Source organism: Porites lutea, chromosome 3, assembly GCF_958299795.1.
Source record: "Porites lutea chromosome 3, jaPorLute2.1, whole genome shotgun sequence".
Lineage (NCBI taxonomy): Eukaryota > Metazoa > Cnidaria > Anthozoa > Scleractinia > Poritidae > Porites > Porites lutea.
The window spans coordinates 27,528,063-27,545,459 of NC_133203.1; the positions used below are offsets into that span (position 1 = coordinate 27,528,063).

General features: G+C 38.2%; 1 protein-coding gene across 1 annotated transcript; it reads left to right on the plus strand.

The window, feature by feature from the left end:
• Nucleotides 1–856: 856 nt before the first annotated feature.
• Nucleotides 857–12,991, plus strand: LOC140929557 (protein FAM124A-like). The gene is made up of 2 exons (XM_073379311.1): nucleotides 857–878; nucleotides 11,466–12,991. Exon 2 carries the CDS (start codon nucleotides 11,488–11,490, stop codon nucleotides 12,517–12,519), a length of 1,032 nt encoding a protein of 343 aa, XP_073235412.1. The 5' UTR covers nucleotides 857–878; nucleotides 11,466–11,487; the 3' UTR covers nucleotides 12,520–12,991.
• Nucleotides 12,992–17,397: the final 4,406 nt, after the last annotated feature.

Below are 17,397 nucleotides of genomic sequence, written 5' to 3' on the forward strand. Positions count from 1 at the left end.
AACTTGACATTATGATTGCATTGGATGGGGCAGGGGGGGGGGGGGGGGGGGGGTGTGACGAGACCCTGATTACATCATCTTTCTTAATCACACATTCCTACCGTAGTTTCAAACAAAACCCTTATTGCTTAAAAGCACGTCAGTTAAGTCTTGTGAGAGGAATTGTTTTGTGTCTGATGATTTTAAGGGCGATATTTTCCTCAATTCGTCGTACCTTTATATACTTTCAGTGTATGTTTTGCTACTTTTTTTTAAACATATGGTCTTGGTTAGTATTTAGGGGCGTTTAATATATAATTTTTATTCATGGTAGTCGTTGTTACAGATGGTGTTTTTTCGTGAACATTATAATCAAGAAAAGGGATAGGAATGCATTTTTTCTGTGTACAGGTGTTGCTTGCGTCATTTACAGTAAATGTTTCGCAACCCTTAACATTCTTATTTTCTCACTCAACTTACACCGTGGGAAATGCAAATAATTTCTGCCTCGAAAATTTTTTCTTAAGGCATTCAATTATCAATTTTAAACCATTTATTGTAATTTTTAAATCTTCATCAAACAAATGCAATATTTTGTTTATTGGTCTTGCAAGAGGAAATGATGACATAATCGAGCCCTGTTTACACAGTGCACGCTGGCCGGACGCGGCGTTATTTTATCGAGGTTTCCTGTCACTTTTCATAAGTGCTCTTCAAATGGAGTACAATGACGAGTGTCGATTGGAGGGGTTCTCTTATCAATCAAGGAAAAACTTGATAAAAAGTCATTAGATAGAGACTCGCTAGAGCAACACACATTGACTTTTGAAGCTACGCTGCTAGTAGCTGCTTGGCGTAAAATCGTTGGAGAGAGAAGAAGTTCGCTACACCTAACTAAGGTAACTTAAGAAACTGAACCTTTTTTTTTGCTATATTTTATATATTTTAAATTACATTTTCCCTCAAACCAGTAAATACAGAAACTTCGATATTGATAATGTTTGATTTTAAGACCCGTTTCATAAAATCGGGTGTAAAATCAGGTTAAATGAATCTAGCGGTTCAAACAAGAGTTCTCAGTGTTTTTAGGGAATTTTTACACGAGGTTTCACATAAGAAGTTTTAAAGAAGATGCAAGCGAATGATTGATCGTTTTTTAATCGCCTTGTGTCATCACCATTTTCGCAGTGAACGACAGTTTGTTTTCCATGAAATTGTCTTAGTTGATATCGGTCTAGGTTTTTTTCTTATTCAATAATAAACGAAACTAAAGTGCTGATTTATCACTTGTGGGTCTTACAAAGTTTTTTCACGATCCAAAATCACATGTTGGCAATGTTTATCATATTTTTTGCTGTGATAACAAACCACAATATCTTGCGTTTATGAATAGCCTGAAGAGATAAATAATATACACAAATTGTTTCCAGAAAAGAGTTTCTCGCCGTCAGTTCTTCACAAAAGAAAAGAGGGGCAAAAAACTCGGAGAGTTTTGAAGTCGACTTCATAAAATATTTTATTCTTCCTGTGAATTGTACCTTTTCTTTACAGTTTACGATGAACAGTTAAGATATAATGCATTAAATTACAAATGAATTGAATTAAACGGAAGAACGAACGCCTAGGTGAACTGGCCAAAGTTTTGGGGGTATGTTGATAACTTGGCTCACGTGGTATGTTGGTAACTCCTCATAGACAGTAACTTGTTGCGCACTGTTCTTGTTTCTCAGTTGAAAAACATCAAATTATTCCCGTTCCTTTAAAAATATTTTTATTCAGACAAATTATTGTCAAAAGAAAGAGTTTAATTTCCATCCATCTTTTTTGTTCGTTTGACGACGCTCCTGGACATAAAGTTAAATCAGTATAACCAGCTCTCACTTATCCTGTTTGTTTATGCTCGTTGCCCGTCATTCTACATGATAGGTATTTAATTGTTGTTTGTCGTTCTTATCAATTTCCCTACATATCCAGTTATGAAAAATAACTTAAGATATGCTATGAATGCTAAGCTTAAGCTTTTGTGCTTTCTTCATAGTGTTTTGGTGAAACTATTAAATGAGCGTTATGAAAACTTTTCAAGACTGGTGGATGTGTTAGGAAACTTGACAGTAATCTACACTTAAAACGACATAAACACGTCACATGAGAGTATTGCAGTCACAAGGTTGTTGCTTATGTTAGTGCTACACCTAATTAACCTGCATGTATCTGTAAAATATCACTGATTCAGTACTGTATGGAAAATTTTAAGTTCAATTTTATACGAAAGAAGACGCTATGGAGCGTACACTTCGGCGTCGTGGCTGTGGAACTGATTAATTGTAAATGCGGAGGAATAGTAAGAAATGAAATATGGTAAGAGTAAGGTGTTAATTTGTGAAAATATGGGATTTGTGAGGATATTCTGAAAAGAGCAACATCCAAGAGGCAAATTGTCTCTGAGATATTAGCCCAGTTATGCTCTGATGACTCCATACAAATCCTTCTAAATTTGACTTGGGTTTAAACGTTTAGACCTAAGTCAAATATGAGGTTACTGGCGGTGAATAACAAGTCTAACAAAACAAACAGTGAAAAAAGAATTCTCCATTTTTCTTACATCAGGCTTCAAAAACAGCATAGCAGTCTCATGTACTGATTAAAGATATGTAAGGTATGGGTAGGGAGTCAATTACATAGAGCATGGAATTGGCTAAAACTCAATGTCACGAGTTCGAATGTTTTGAGGATAATTATGCACTGCCTATCAGCACGCAGGGATGTCGGATTAACACAAGGAAGATTGATACCAAAAAAACGTAGTCTTTACAGAGCTTTAAAACACAGCATCCGCCACAAACTTGTAAACACAGAACTTGAAAATCGACCTTCGTCACACTTGAGTAAACAGCAGTCCAGCTCGTGGGAAAAAACGTAGTTCATGAAAAGAACTGGCTTGAAACTTGTATACCGTTTAACATAAGGCTCTAGAAAATCCTAAACAGGCGAATAGTGGTAGCTTTTCGACATATTTTATGATTTCAGTAACGGATGCAAATCTGCTGACTCATGCTGAAATGTAAACATGCCCTAATTGATTATTCATGAATAATCCAAAAACGTAGAGAACGTTCGAGAAAGTCGCGCAACGCGCGAAAGCAATTTTACTACGTAACAATCAACAAAACAAAATGTCTTTGTGCAGCCTTTTGTAACTTTAAATTCATCATAAAACAGTTCGAAAGGAGGTCTCACTCGTAAAACGTTTTTCAACACTAGAAGAGAAATTTCGTTTCTCTGCGTGGCCACGTAATATCCTCTATTTATTCGTCGAGTAAATTAAAGACTAAACTCGAAGTGATCTCAAGATATCACGGAGTAGTCCGGTCTCATTTCGTGTAATAGCCGAAACAAGCCTAAAAGTCAGGAACTTTCACGCCTAATCTTGTCCCGAAACTAGTGCATCATTTCATGGCTATTTTTCAAATTTTGAACTATCCTGGGTAGCAGTAGAAATCGAAGGGATCTCGAGATATCTTCAACTAATTCGGCTCTCACTTCGTCAAATAGCCGAATAAAACCGAAAACCCTACAGACTTCGAGTGCTCAGTCTTGTCAAAAAAAGTCAACTTTGCACACATTCCTGAGCGCCGCGAAGCTCCGCCGAAGTAATGAACTCTCTTTCTTGCAGGTGCTCATCCTGTCCAGTGGCGGATCTAGGGGGAGGGTGCAGGGGGTGCACCCCCCCCCCCGAGATGACCTGCGGTTTTCTAATACAACTGGTATTCTGCAAAAAAAAAAAAACTATGTGGTTTATTGGTGTTGAAGTAGAGAAAGAGACGAGTGCACCCCCTCCTAAAAAAAATCCTGGATCCGCCCCTACTTTCAGTTTCAAAAATCTAACTTTTTAAATTGGGTTCAATGCACTTGCGATAATCCTTTAGAGGTGACTTAATTAAGCAAAAATAATAACCAAAAGAAAAAAACCAAAGGAAAAGGAAAGGAAAACAAAAATATGATAAACAACCATCGGATCATAAAATAGGAGGAAAGAGAGAATGAAATTTTTGAAAAACTAACCGAAGGTCAGGAACTGACCGGTTTGGGGAGGTGTCGGTACCGCAAGCCACTTTAAATTGTCAAAGGCTGGATAAGAGGGCCATCTCTCCTTTCATAGTCCCACGGAGACACTGGCGGCAGAATATTAAGAGGTTGCGTAATATTTTGCCTTTAGTAATGATAAAAGAATATCTGAGCATATTCATCTGTTAAAATATTGAATAAGAAATTTGCCTTATACGCGCTGAATTACCAAAGTCTTCATTTCCTCAGGGTTTCACAATTTAGGTATTATTTATGTCTTAAGTAATGTTTTATAGTCCTTAGTGTTCATTAGCAATTTAAATTAGGTTTGTTGAGCGTTTTTGAATTCTGGTCGGCTCTTCTTCAAAAAATGACTAGGATGGGCACCCCATGAATGTATTAAAATTCTGTTCTGTAATGTCGTCGTGGCAGATGAAAAATAGATTTCTAGAGTTTTGGTTTTTGCACTTAACGTATCGCAGCAACCTTAAAAGCGATCGTTTTGGATTTTAGCACGCCAAAACAGGTGCCAGTGCACAAATTCTTCCTTTGAACCTGATGAGCAGCCCATTCGACCCGGAATCGGTGATCACATAGTTTGCATAGTCTCCTCTCCGTATATGGTAAATTGACGTCATAGCCTAACATGGTGATAAGACTGAAGGTAGATCAGAACGTTGATATTGATGTCGTTGAATCCAGCAAGTGTTGAGGTGAGATTAAACACTTTGGGTTCTTTCTAACCAATAGAACGTACCTTGGAATCTGTCAAGGGTACCTCTTTTTTTCTTTTTCATGTATCCATGGAAATTTTCCCAAGCCTTAGCCTGAGCATCAGTCCTTCCTAAGGGGCTAGGGGAGAGGAGAATTTTTTCTCTCTCCGTTTTTCGCTTTCATCTTTCCCCTTTTCCCTCAGAAACGCCTGATACTTAGGCTATCCAAGCCTATTTCACCTTGAAAAAATCGGTCACACATTTTGAAAAGTTGCCGGCTTCCCCTCAGCAACAGCACTTAGCCCAAGGATAAAACGGTGTAACCGCACTTGTCAAAGTCCAATAACTACATTTATCATTAGTACTATCTTTAAAGGCTCTTGTATCAAATTCAGACGCTTTAATATACACTTGTATCAAATGAGAACAATAGAATTCATATTCAGTAAGGTCAAACAACAAAAAGAAAGTTCTTTTTCTCTTTAATTGCTGCTATAAATAGAAGTTTTAAATTGCCGCGTCCTCAAAATATAACATGCATTAGTTTGAAATGCAAGGTGCAAGAATATGAAGTCAGTAATTTATACCAAAAGCTGAAATATTGAATTATGAAGAAAATAATAGAAAGATTTACTGAAATAAATTTAGAAGAGTTCTACGCTTGTAACAACAAATTTGACTAATTAAATTCTCCAGCGAGTTATCTGCCTCAAATAGTCTGTGCCATTAACCAAAAACATGACAGCGTTAATTACTAAACAAGCAAAAATAATACCCTTGCTTGTTTGTTTTGCGGCGTATGCACTTAAAAGTGCTTTATTTCTACATAACTTTCTGATCAGAATCGAGGGGCTGTCACCTTTACATTTCCCAAACTCGTTATTAAACTATTGTTTATCAAAGGTGGAATCAGCTAAAAGATTTCGTTCTTCTATACTCGAGCTTTATACCTGGAGAGGCCGGGCGCTTTTAAAGACACCGGCAAAAAAAATGTGAGTACAATATGTTGTAGAGTTTCCATGAAACATTAATTTTGCCAGGGCTTTCGACTTCTTTATTTTTAATGGTTTAAGAGCTTAAAGGTCATGAAATTATGTTTTTGAATATAAGTACACTGAAGAGGAATGTTAAGCTTGCGGTAACAGATTTTCGTACTCGGGAACTATCATGGATGATAATAGTTCTATATCGTGACTATTTCAGGTGTGCATGTAGAGAAACATTCGTACAATTATGTAATTTACTAAGAAGTGTTTAATTAAAATTGGACATAAGTACGACAAGATTTTTTCAGCGCATCGTTAACGTCGTCGCTTAGACCAAGAATGATGCTCGAAACATCTGGACATTTTCAAATCAGCGCATCAAAAAAACTATTTTCTACGTGTTTCAATTGCCCACCAACGCAGCAATTGGTTTCTTTACAATATGAAATCGGTTCACAGAAAATTATCTTTGCTAAGTACACTTGTTTGGATTGTTACGAACTCTCACACATTAATCCCCCCGACTCGCAATGATTCGTCGATATTCGGCCATGCCCGGTAAGTTATGACAGCGCAACATCATGACAAACTATGCCTGAGCCTGTTTTAGAGTCGTACATGGTTGTACAAGGCTCCCGGGGTGGGGACTCCGTATATGAAAGGGGTGGGGATGCTCGTCGTCTGGCTTAGGGGTGTAAATTTCGGATTTTGGTCTCCTTTAGAGTGTTCTAGGCAAAACACCATTATATTTAGCCGTAGAGGTCTCTTTTAGGGTTGCACTCGAAGAAATATTAAAAAATTACTTATTTTCAAATCGTTTTATTTACTCGATTCATGTAATGAAAGTTTAAAATGATCTCTTTTAGGGTCAAAAAAGGGTTGGGCGACGCCCAAGTTGGTCTCTTTAAGGAGTTTAATTCAAAATTTCCGACGAGCATCCCCACCCCTTTCATATGCAGAGTCCCTCCCCCCCCCCGGGACAAGGCTTTATATATGTGTATGTCTTCATCATTTTCAACAACTCTGAATGGTATTGCTTGGTTAGTGGTTTAAGTTGTCGAGCAGCCCCGTAGGCATACTTCCGGATGTCGGAGCTAAAGATTGCAGTTGTTGTCCAAGTGGCTGCCACTAGTTGATATGCTGTTGGCATGCGTTACGGGTAGGTACTGGCCAAGCCGTGGGTTGGTGTACCTGTGTCACTTTCTCTTTTAAAATAAGTTTGTCTTACGTCGTATACAACCTAGAGAAACTTGCTGGAGAGTAGATCGAAGTGTTTTGCAAAAGAAGCATTATTTGAAATTGATGAGTCGCGCGAAGCCTTAACTTCATGTAACGTGGAGCAGAGACCTGGTATCGCATCTACTGACAGCTGTACTGAGCTAAGTTTGCGAAGGACCTTTCACCATTTTTAATAATTATTATTCGGCATCGGATTCTTAGAGTGTTATTTCACGCCTGCTTGCCTCCCCTTCAAGATGGCGTCGCAAACCGAGATAAGGTTAACTCAAAACTCTTTATCACCATGGGAACGTACCATGAGAGGATCTAGAACTTTATTGGTGTAAAGCTCAAGGCCAGGGGAGGGGAGGGAGAGATTTTGCCTCAGGCTTCAGTGCCAGAGTTTGAAAAGAACCTTCGACTGCGTCACTTCACAAATGTCACTTATTAAAAGAAAACACGTTCTTTCAAACTTTTTTTTGTTCTTATTCAAGCTCGCTTAATTTGGCAAATGTACGCGAAAAGCTTCACGCAGACGAATTCCTTAAGAAGCGTATGGCACGAATCCAAGTTTAGAAATAATAAAACGTTACTTGTGTGTTTACGTCTTCAATCAATTGTCCTTTTAAGGACATTCACGTCATATTAGTGCAGTGATGTACCAAAAAGTGTGATGCACGTGCAGGGATGTTACTTTGTTTTTATGTCGTTACTTACGATCCGACAACGGCGATGTCCTTGAAAACGTTCCTCAGAAATACTGTCTCTTCGAGTCCTTGAACTTTCTCACCACTATTTCAAGTTGTTCAGCCATTTGAAAGTCGGGAAGTTAAGTCTGGGCTACGTTAATATGAGAGGGCCGCGTCGGAGCTCAGAAAGACATAGTAAATATTTCCGCCTTGCCGTTTACTTCCTCAGACTTAAAATTCGGTCATTTCATGTCGTAGTCGTGGAGGAACGGCAACGAAATAAAAAGAAAAAAAAAGCTTGCTCACGTACAAAGTTGTTGTTTTCTCTCTTAACCTATTAGATCGTATTGTTCGTTCTGGTTGCCGTCTCAGTCGAAGTTTTGTAAGGCCCCTATTTTAAGCTCCCTTTTTCATTATCTGACCTTAATCTGCCACGAGCCATTAATCGATCCCATCATTTCGTCTTAAAACGTGTCTTTCCTTGCGTCCTTATCTCTTAAGCAGGATATACGTGTACGTGAATTATTGAAACATCATCCAGCTCTTATTTTTTTATTTTTAGTAATTTTTCTTTGAATTCCTTGACCCTAGAACTGATCACTACAGTTTATCACAATTCGGCGATTCTTGTCTTATAAGATACTATTTTGGATTACGCGTCCTCGACGAAATCACATCTTGAGATCGTCAGTTAGTCCGGTAAGAAAATAAAAAGGTTTTTCTTATAGACTTACTATTACATACCTAAAGTTTAGTAATCTCCGTTTCCTTATAGGCCATGACTTTTAATTTCGTCGATAGATATATATGCAGTGCCAGTTGTTGAGTCAACCGTTTTCTACATTAACCGATTGGTTAGGCGCCTGTTAGTTAAGCTTAGTGACAAAATGTTGTGAGCAATCTTTGGCAATTTTTTTTTTTGTTTTCGGGTATGCGCAGGGATCAGTTTGTTTTTCGAGAAAAACAAAGAGTGATCTGAAGCGACACAAGGCCGTTAACACGTTCTCGCGGCCAACGGCGAAGTGGCTGCTTATGCTCTCAAATAGGAACGAATACCATATAAACCGGTTGAATTAAATACTTGAAGTCTTTTGTTAACCTACTTTTCGTTAAAAAGATAGGCTTATTATGTAAGTATTGAGCGATTAATACTTTCGTGCATAGATGTTTGTTTGTACGTGCAGATTGTGTAAACAGAAAATGACATTTTTTACTTGAAAAAGTTTGCATATGCATGGAACATTTGAATGCACGTTTTTTGTTCTGGAATTTACGTTTATGACCCCCCTTGGGTTCTTGTAATCAAATTGCGCTTGCCAAGGTTCGAACACGCCCTCTTGAACTGACGAATATAATGCACATGAGTTGTTGGACAGTTCTGACGTCTTCGTGTGCAGAGCAACCGACCTTTATGGGTCATCGAAGACGAAAAAGTCTGGAATTGATAATCCAAATAATAAAGTTTTCGTGACTTGTATAAACACTTGCGTAATGCATAGTGGGTTAAACCCTCTTCATTAAGACAATTGCTCGTCAGATAAACTTGTCAAATTTTAAATGAAGCTTACAAAATTATCAGTTTAAAAGCTCTCCATTGTCATCCCACGGTAAGCCTTATTCAATATTTAGGTTAAATTTCCTTGTTGAAGTCTCTCAGGAAATTGTTAAAGGGTGGAGATGGCAGTTGGATTAGTTGCGTGAGGATATTAATGTTTTCCGTTTAGTTGTGGTTAAGGATGCTAAATTGTGGAACTTCCTGTTCTTGGAAGGCTATCAAAGTTGCTTTAAGTCCAAATGTTTACCGAGCGTGGCACATTTTAGCAGATTTATGTGGGTGAATCTGTGGAGCGGAAAGCAGAGTCACATCTACTTTGGAGTTGTTAAAGATACTGCGATCAGATATATAGACTAAGAAAAAAAAAAGATTCTCGGTAACTGCGTTGAGCATAACTAAGTGGACATTTAGATCTATTCCGTTCATCTGTTCCTTGCTGGTGAGTAAAAACGCTAAAATTTCACACCTCACTTGTAACACTTTCTAATTTAAGAGGGTAATCTGAAATTTATCCATTTAATTTATCCTTGTTATCTCGCCTTCAGCAAGATGGAAAAAGTATGGTTAAAACAAAATCAAAACTCTATGGTAACCATTAGCTTACTTATATATCGCCTTTCTTAAGCATGCTGCCATACTCCAGGCTGTTTTACAGCAATTCAGACTCTTTGGCCTTCACTAAGTACCGCTGATATCGATCAATTTCCACTCATTTAAAGTTTCCTCAACTATGGCGTTCTTTTTAATAAGCCTGTTTTATATGGTACATTGTACTTTAAGTTCACCAGACACTTTTTCGCATATTAAATGTATCATTGCCTAATTTGCACATTAATTTTCTGGGGTTCTTTGTCCTCTTTGAAACACCTGAAAATCTAAGTCAGTCAGTTCTTATTACCTTTAGATAACTCTCTAACAGTGTTCAAACTCCTGCCAAAGACGCCTTGTAAGAGGAAGTCTGTTTCGTGTCTTTATGTTGATTCTGTGGTGTTAATGGCTTTGTAACACAAGCATAAACTGACAAACCACATCATGGGTAAAAACAATCATTATTAAAATCACGTCATCCCATTGGCTAGTCAGTGAATTATGATATTACCGACGACGTAAAAATCAGATGGACGAAAACCGTATTAAAATAAAATCGCTTTTACAGCAAACAATGGCTTTCTTTTCATTTCTGAAAAGTCAGAAATTGCAAAATGTTACTTAAAATAACCATGGAAAATATATTTAGTTTGCAAATATTGGGCCTTGTTGTTTAAAGCGCGCTAAAAGACACGTGTTCTAAAGACCAAAAAAAAAAGAAGAATTTGTAATCTTTTTTTGCGCAGTTAGCAGCTGATTTGAGCGATCTTTCTCAGGGTTCAACCGCTTTAGTTAATATAAATATTCAAAACAATAAAGGCAAAGTTTTCTTTAGAAATATACTCTCCGGAAAAAAAAATAGTCTAGACGAGGTGAGGACAAGGACTGTAGCTCTCAGATTAAATTTGAAATTAAATATAGGTAGTATAAGAAACGGAAATCCGTTCGTTGTATTAAGCTCAGTTGTAGGATTATTGGCTACCGCTAAAATATCTCTGGCTGATACCTGAACGAATATAACAATTTTTGGCCTCTTTAAGCTCTCGTCGTGGACTAAAAAGCACCTTAACTAAGATTTTTAATGTCTTTTCATTGATTACTTAACTTTTTATCTCGGTATGATTACAAATGAACTTTAGTGATTAAAAGTTCTTATTGCAACCTACCTCGGTGTTGTGTTCGTTTTAGTCCATTTATATCAGCGACTCGTTAGCTGGATTATTAGAATTCCTGCGCTTGATTATTTTCATACCCTTCATGGGTAAGTCAAGTATGCAGAAGTGTATTGGGCTAGTCAGAAATCTTTCGTTATATCTATATCATTTATATATAAAAACTATTTGAATACAGTATGACGTAGAACTAGCAGTGTTTTTGTCCATTCTACGGCGATTTGTATTCTGTGAATTGAAGAACAAATTTTTTGATACCAACTTGGCGTGGTTAAAAAAAAAAATCCCGTTTATTTTCTACCTCGCATTCCTGGTCGGGGTCGGAAGGTCGGTAATATTGATCTTAATTAAGACTTTCATATAGATAGTATATTCAGACTCTTAATTATTACTGACTTACTATTTCATATATGGAACTCAAAATTTCAAAATCAAATATAGTTCAGATCAAGGTAACCACAGATCTAGAGTTTGATATTTTCTTTTTTTTTTTTTCTCAGCTCACTATCAGGAGCACACAGCATGCCTTGGTACGATGATGATGAAAATTTTGAGCAGGAACCTCTTTACAAACCACTGTTTCAAGCTGGGCCTTGCACGGATTTTCGAGAAAAGAACCCTTATATGTGCACCCTAGAGATAAGGATCCCTTATGAGCAGGAACAGAAATTGAAATCACTCTACAGCCCCTTGCTACAATGGATCGACCCCGCATTCCAGCTGATTCAAATCTACCAACAGCACAAAGGTGCCGTTGTTTTGTCGCACGAACATGATCACCTGACAAATATAACGGAAGACACGTACACCAGTGAGCATTTAACCACTCAGTCGCTGAGCGTTGTGTTGTTTTTACGCGAGGAGACAAAGTATCAACTCAACGCTCGATTTGCAAAAGACTACTTAGAATGCCCTCCTTGGGTTTTCCACCATAAGATCGAACTGGCCAGCCGCACAACCTTGCGCTCTGTTGCTCGGCAAGATTATTACGAGTCTTCCCCAGACCTCCCTCTCTGGACCGTTTGCTCAGTTCACTACGGAAACGAGCAACTGAGATTTAATATTTTCGTGAGAGATTTTAAAGAAATGAAAGAATTTTACAGTGTGCTAACAGGAACTGAACCAAGTGCATGCAAACCAGGATTCTGCACATTTGATCTTTATTCTCAGCCTGGGCTAGATATAAAGCTTTCTTTGAAGTACTCGCCTTGTTTGCAGCCTTATCCGCCAAAGCAAAGCCTGCTTAAGTTTAATGTACCTTACATTCTCGACATTAAAGAGAGGCTCAACCTAATTTTGACGCCATACGGGAACAATACGTGGCTGACACATGATCCCGATGGTAACGATATCGTTTTGTCTCGTCGCGAAACTGAATGGTGTGATGATTGTCTCGGCGAGGAACAGTTTACAGAGGTGTCTGACAGTGGACAGTGGAGCGAGACACCCAGTGAGGACTCTTCGTGGGAGATGTGCAGTGTTACGGACAGTGAAGATTTCTCGTGCGAGAGCGGCTGTGACTCTCTCTCGGACTGTGGCTGGATAACCGTTTAAAAAAGCTTTATAAGGAAGCAAGCATATACGAATCATTCTCTCCTTAGTTAAAGCACGAACAAAACAGACAGAGAATCTGATTACATATCACGCGTCTATACAACTTAACAAAAGAAACACGTCGATATCTATTTTGAGATACTTTCCATTCTAAAGGAAACAGTATCCCGTTACTGCACATGTGCCAAAGTTGTCAGATCATTACATAACACAAATGTAATACTTTCGGCTCATCTTCGTATTACTCATAGCTGACGTAAAACAAAGACAACAAAACATCCTTAAATTAACGATGAACCTACCCTAACAATAGTCCATAAAACAAAGACAACCAATAAATTATATTACACCGGGCATGACCCATAATTTCTGTGAATTAGTTAAACCTGCTGTGTATAAAGATTGCTTTCAGTTTGAACTTGAAAGGCCTTGGTTTAAAAATAAATCAAAAACGTCCCCTAGATAATGCAAATTCTCCTCGAGCAGAGCTATTAAACCATTCTATAATTGTCCTAGCCTTTGAGTGAACGGGAAGCTGAGGTCGACCTTCTTCCTTCTGTTACGGACATTTTTTATATGTGATGCTCAAGAAAATGCTAGTCGGCATGAGAACAAGGTGATTTACCTAATAAACAGGAAGCCGGTTGTAACAAAAGAGAGTCAACTCCGGCCTCGTTTCCACCTGTAAATATAAATGAAATAAAGGGTTTTTTTACATGACGTCACGTCCATCATCATTCGTGTCACAAAACAATGAAACGGCGGCAATGTTGGTACACCTACCCCTCCCTTAAGCCAACATAAACACTTACTTCTCACTTAGGGCAAAATATTGGCTTAGGGGAGGGATAGGTGGGTAGTTTGCCCAGAAACGTATAAAGATCCTGGTATAGACCCCAGCAGACAGCAACCGAGACAAGGAATCCTTTAATAGCTTTAATAAAGTAGCAATTCTGAAAATCAAGGTACAAATGAACGATTCTAAGATTACATTCCGATCATATTTGGGGCGTATAGCAAAGCCGATTTCTGATTTCATTACTGAATAAAATGGCTAGAACGAGTTTAAAGACGAACAGATTAAGGAATAAAACGATCGTACCTGAAGAGTAAGACCTCGCTCGGTCGAAATGGTTTGAACTGTCCGTAAGGAAATTAGTGACCGTAAACACTGTCCGAAAACAATTGCTGTCCGCGTGTAACTTGTCTGAGCTACTTGAGAACGAAAAACTAATAATGAAATAAATCACGTGTTCGATTGCTCAATCGTGATCAACTAACTCTTGTGGTTAATGTTTAAATCAAACATATCGTTCGTAACAGATCCTTTTTTCTTATGTAAACACTTTCTCTTTTTCCAATAAATCTGCATAGTTACTGCCCATGGGAGTAAAAAGGTCTTATTATCAGCAGATGCGACTTTCCGTGATAAAAGTCAGCCTCTTCTTTAGCCTTTTACTTCCAGAGTGAATGTTGGGGTCTTGGTGGTGGTTCCAACTTTTGACGAAATCCTGCAGAGTGACTACTCACATGAAACCTCTTTGTTAGTACTTTCACATGGTACTTTTTTTGTGAGAGTGTTATGAGTGACACTTTAAAACTTTTTGCTTACGTTCCAGTTGAATGACTTTAGCCAATGGAGCGTTTTCACTCACGTGACCAGCATCTATGCAAATTTATTCGAAAAAAGAAGGGTTTATGTAAGAAGAGTTCAACTCTCACAGGACTGGTTTGAAACACCATCATAGCTGCTATTTCATTGTTTTTGAACACGAACTTGACGTCATGTGAAAAGGCTCTATAATAGGAGTGAAAGAGTTTTAATGACGTCTCTTTAAACCGGAGACCTCCCCTAAAACTCCTTACGTTGATAGACCAAGGGCCTCTGCCGCCAGTCTTCACTCATTCTCTCTGTCCCTCTACATTTCGGACATCTTTTTATATAAGACAATCATTTCCGTGTTTCAGAGAGTTAGCTGGATAGAGGCTCGCTGACCTTAGTTCGAAATGGTCGATTCAACTCTTCGTTTTTTCTTTACAAAACGTGGTAATATGTGGTTAAAATATTTATGTACCTTTATTAACGCAGATTATGTCGCTCGAAATCAATGGCCAGGAATGCGCATTGCATTCAAAGTTAAATCCTCATCTCACTTGATTCTGTAGCCTGCTAGCAAGCTCTCTCTGGAGCTACAATGCAGGCGATTGATTTGGCATAGCACGCAATGAAATGCATCAATTATACCTCAGAAACTCTAACCTGTTGACGATATAAAGATTTCAATCTTATGTGGTCAGTAAAATCATTGGGAACTGGTTTTTGTCATTTTCAGCGACTTTTTCAAATTCCTTTGGTAAAATGATTAAATAACTTTTAAAAGTTTTTTTTAATGTATTCAATTATTTGAATTAATTGTCTTTTTTGTGACTAACGGCTGATCATGTGATAGCCTGCCCTGCAGGCGTGTTTTGTCGAGCGAGTAAGCGCTGTTTTTTCCGTGTGTAGTCGCCACCTTTGATTCTAAAAGCAGAGAGAGCTTGGGAAAGTGGAAAGCACTATCCGTAGGATCCGCTGAGCACAAAAACCCTGTTCCTACCCCCAATTGCCGGACCTTTTCGCCAAAACCCGAGGGAATTCTATTAACTGCCCCTCTGAACTCCCCCCCCCCCCGAACCATCCTCGTCCATCTAGAGGGAAAAGCCTGAGGACAAAGGTGCCCCTACTCCGACCTCTGCTTCTTCTTTTGTGATTGTTTTTACTTAGACCGTCTCTATAATATTAAACAATACAGTAGTTCTTGGGTTTCCGTAACAGCCATTCTTTTAGTTATCCAGAGCTTTATTCTTTTTCTTTTTTTTTCTTCTGTATCGGGATTTTATAGCTTCCTTGATTTTGGGTAGTTTACATGCCGTAAATCCTCCGATTAAGCCCTCTGGGTGGCTTAGTTATTTCAGGCCCATTTGAGGGCGGGGGCTTAATAGAGAAGGGGGTCTTATTTAATTTAAAAGAGACGATGGTTTCATTTTTTCATAAAGAACTAGAATACAAAGTAGAAAAGTTGGAGGTCGTGCAGCCGAGGATCAGAATCAAATCCCAACTTTCAGTTGGTAAATAAACTAAAACGGATCAGTCCACACAAAGTTTTACGGTCGTGATTAATTAATACTTTCCGCCTATCATTTATTAGTGACTGGAATAATCAGGGGAGGGAAGGGGGGCTTATTAACTTTCTTCCCCTGGAAAGGGGGGGAGGCGCTTATTTGAGAGGGGGAGAATAATAGAGAAAGAGCGCTTTTCATATGCCATGGAGTCTCATCGTACACTACCCGCGTGTACAGTGGTTTCTTCAGCATAAACCACCCACTCATCCTATGGTTATAACCCCAACAGCATGTTGTGGAAACTCTTTATCACTACACATGCAATTCCCGTCACTATTGGTTGAAAACCACTTGCACACAGCGCACAAATGACGTCAAAGTGACTACTGTGCGAAGTTTGTCTGATTTTTTTCTCCATTTTCGTCATCTTTATGACAAAAGTCAGGCAAGCATTACATTTTAATGACAAAAGTCCAAAAAAAGTGACGAATTCGCTAATGTAAATCTCAATACACTTATTCACGATATCCGCCATCTTTGAAAGCGCTTGAAATGGCGGTCGAGTTTGTTTGTTCTAGACAAAATAAAATGAAGAACTTATTATCTTAAACACAATAATCTTAAATTATGGCTAGAAGTGATCGTTGTTACTTTTTTGGATGCTGTAGCGACCGTAGATCACCTCAAAGCAATAATAACGTAGAGCTTGTGGAACTCAAACTGTACTTTTTTCAAGTCAAAGGTTTTTGAGAAAAAGCACATAACAGCTATTCTAGACATAAAATCCCCTCACACACCCTAAATTGTCTATTTCCCAGGAACACTTTCCTTCCAAGGACAAATTATTTTATCAAATCTCCGGCCAGCCAGCAAAAATTTTCCCGTAGAACAGGTATTTTAAAGAACGAATCCATTGGGTGACCCTGCACTATCAAGCGACACAAGCAAAACGAAGTTTAATGAAACATGTTTGTTTTCACGTATAGCCACAATAATAATAATGAAGAAACAATTTGTAAAATCTTCGGTCAAAGGTTATCAATTGCCTCGGGCAAAAAAAGTAACATTTGGGGGGTCGTAAGGGCTTCAGCGCTATCGGGATTCTTTCAAACTGAGTGCTATGGAAGGTTCCAAAATTCTCACTATCAAAGGAAAAGCTTAAATAAGGAATAAGAACTAGAACTAGAACTTAAGAATGGAACGGCAAATTACAAGGTCTTACAAAGAAGTTCACCCCGGCTCGGCAGAACGGTAAAATACTGTGGAATCGGCGATATTGGTGTGCAGTGGAAGGACATCAACATGGCATTTGGAATCAAAAAGGAACATGCGAGTAGGAAATCAAAAGGCTGTATTCTACAACGATGGACCATTTCGAACTGAAAGTTCGTACAAACTCAACTGTTGCGTGGTTCGCATGAAACTATTTTCAATTTTTTTGTGTTGGAATTTGATTACGTCACATATTAACTAGAAAACCTTTGTCCTTTAAAATAATAATAAAAAAAATCACACGTAAATGGGAAGTAACTGTCAAAGACGACCCTTAGCTCTCATCACAGTGGTTGGTTAAGTTCTTAGCTTAAATAAAATGAAATCATTTAATTATATCGATATTAAAAGCCATGCCTGTCGCTCCAGAATCTGTCGCATTGATTTCTTTTGGAATATTAAAAAATTCTCCGAATCTGAAACCAATGGGCTCTCTGTGCTCTCCTCATCCAAGTGCTAGCTGACATAATATGAAAAAAAATGTAAATATAAGATGGCTTACCG

Excerpts from the sequence above, each read along its gene's own strand:
- LOC140929557 (XM_073379311.1), top strand. The coding sequence starts at position 11,488 with ATGCCTTGGTACGATGATGATGAAAATTTTGAGCAGGAACCTCTTTAC.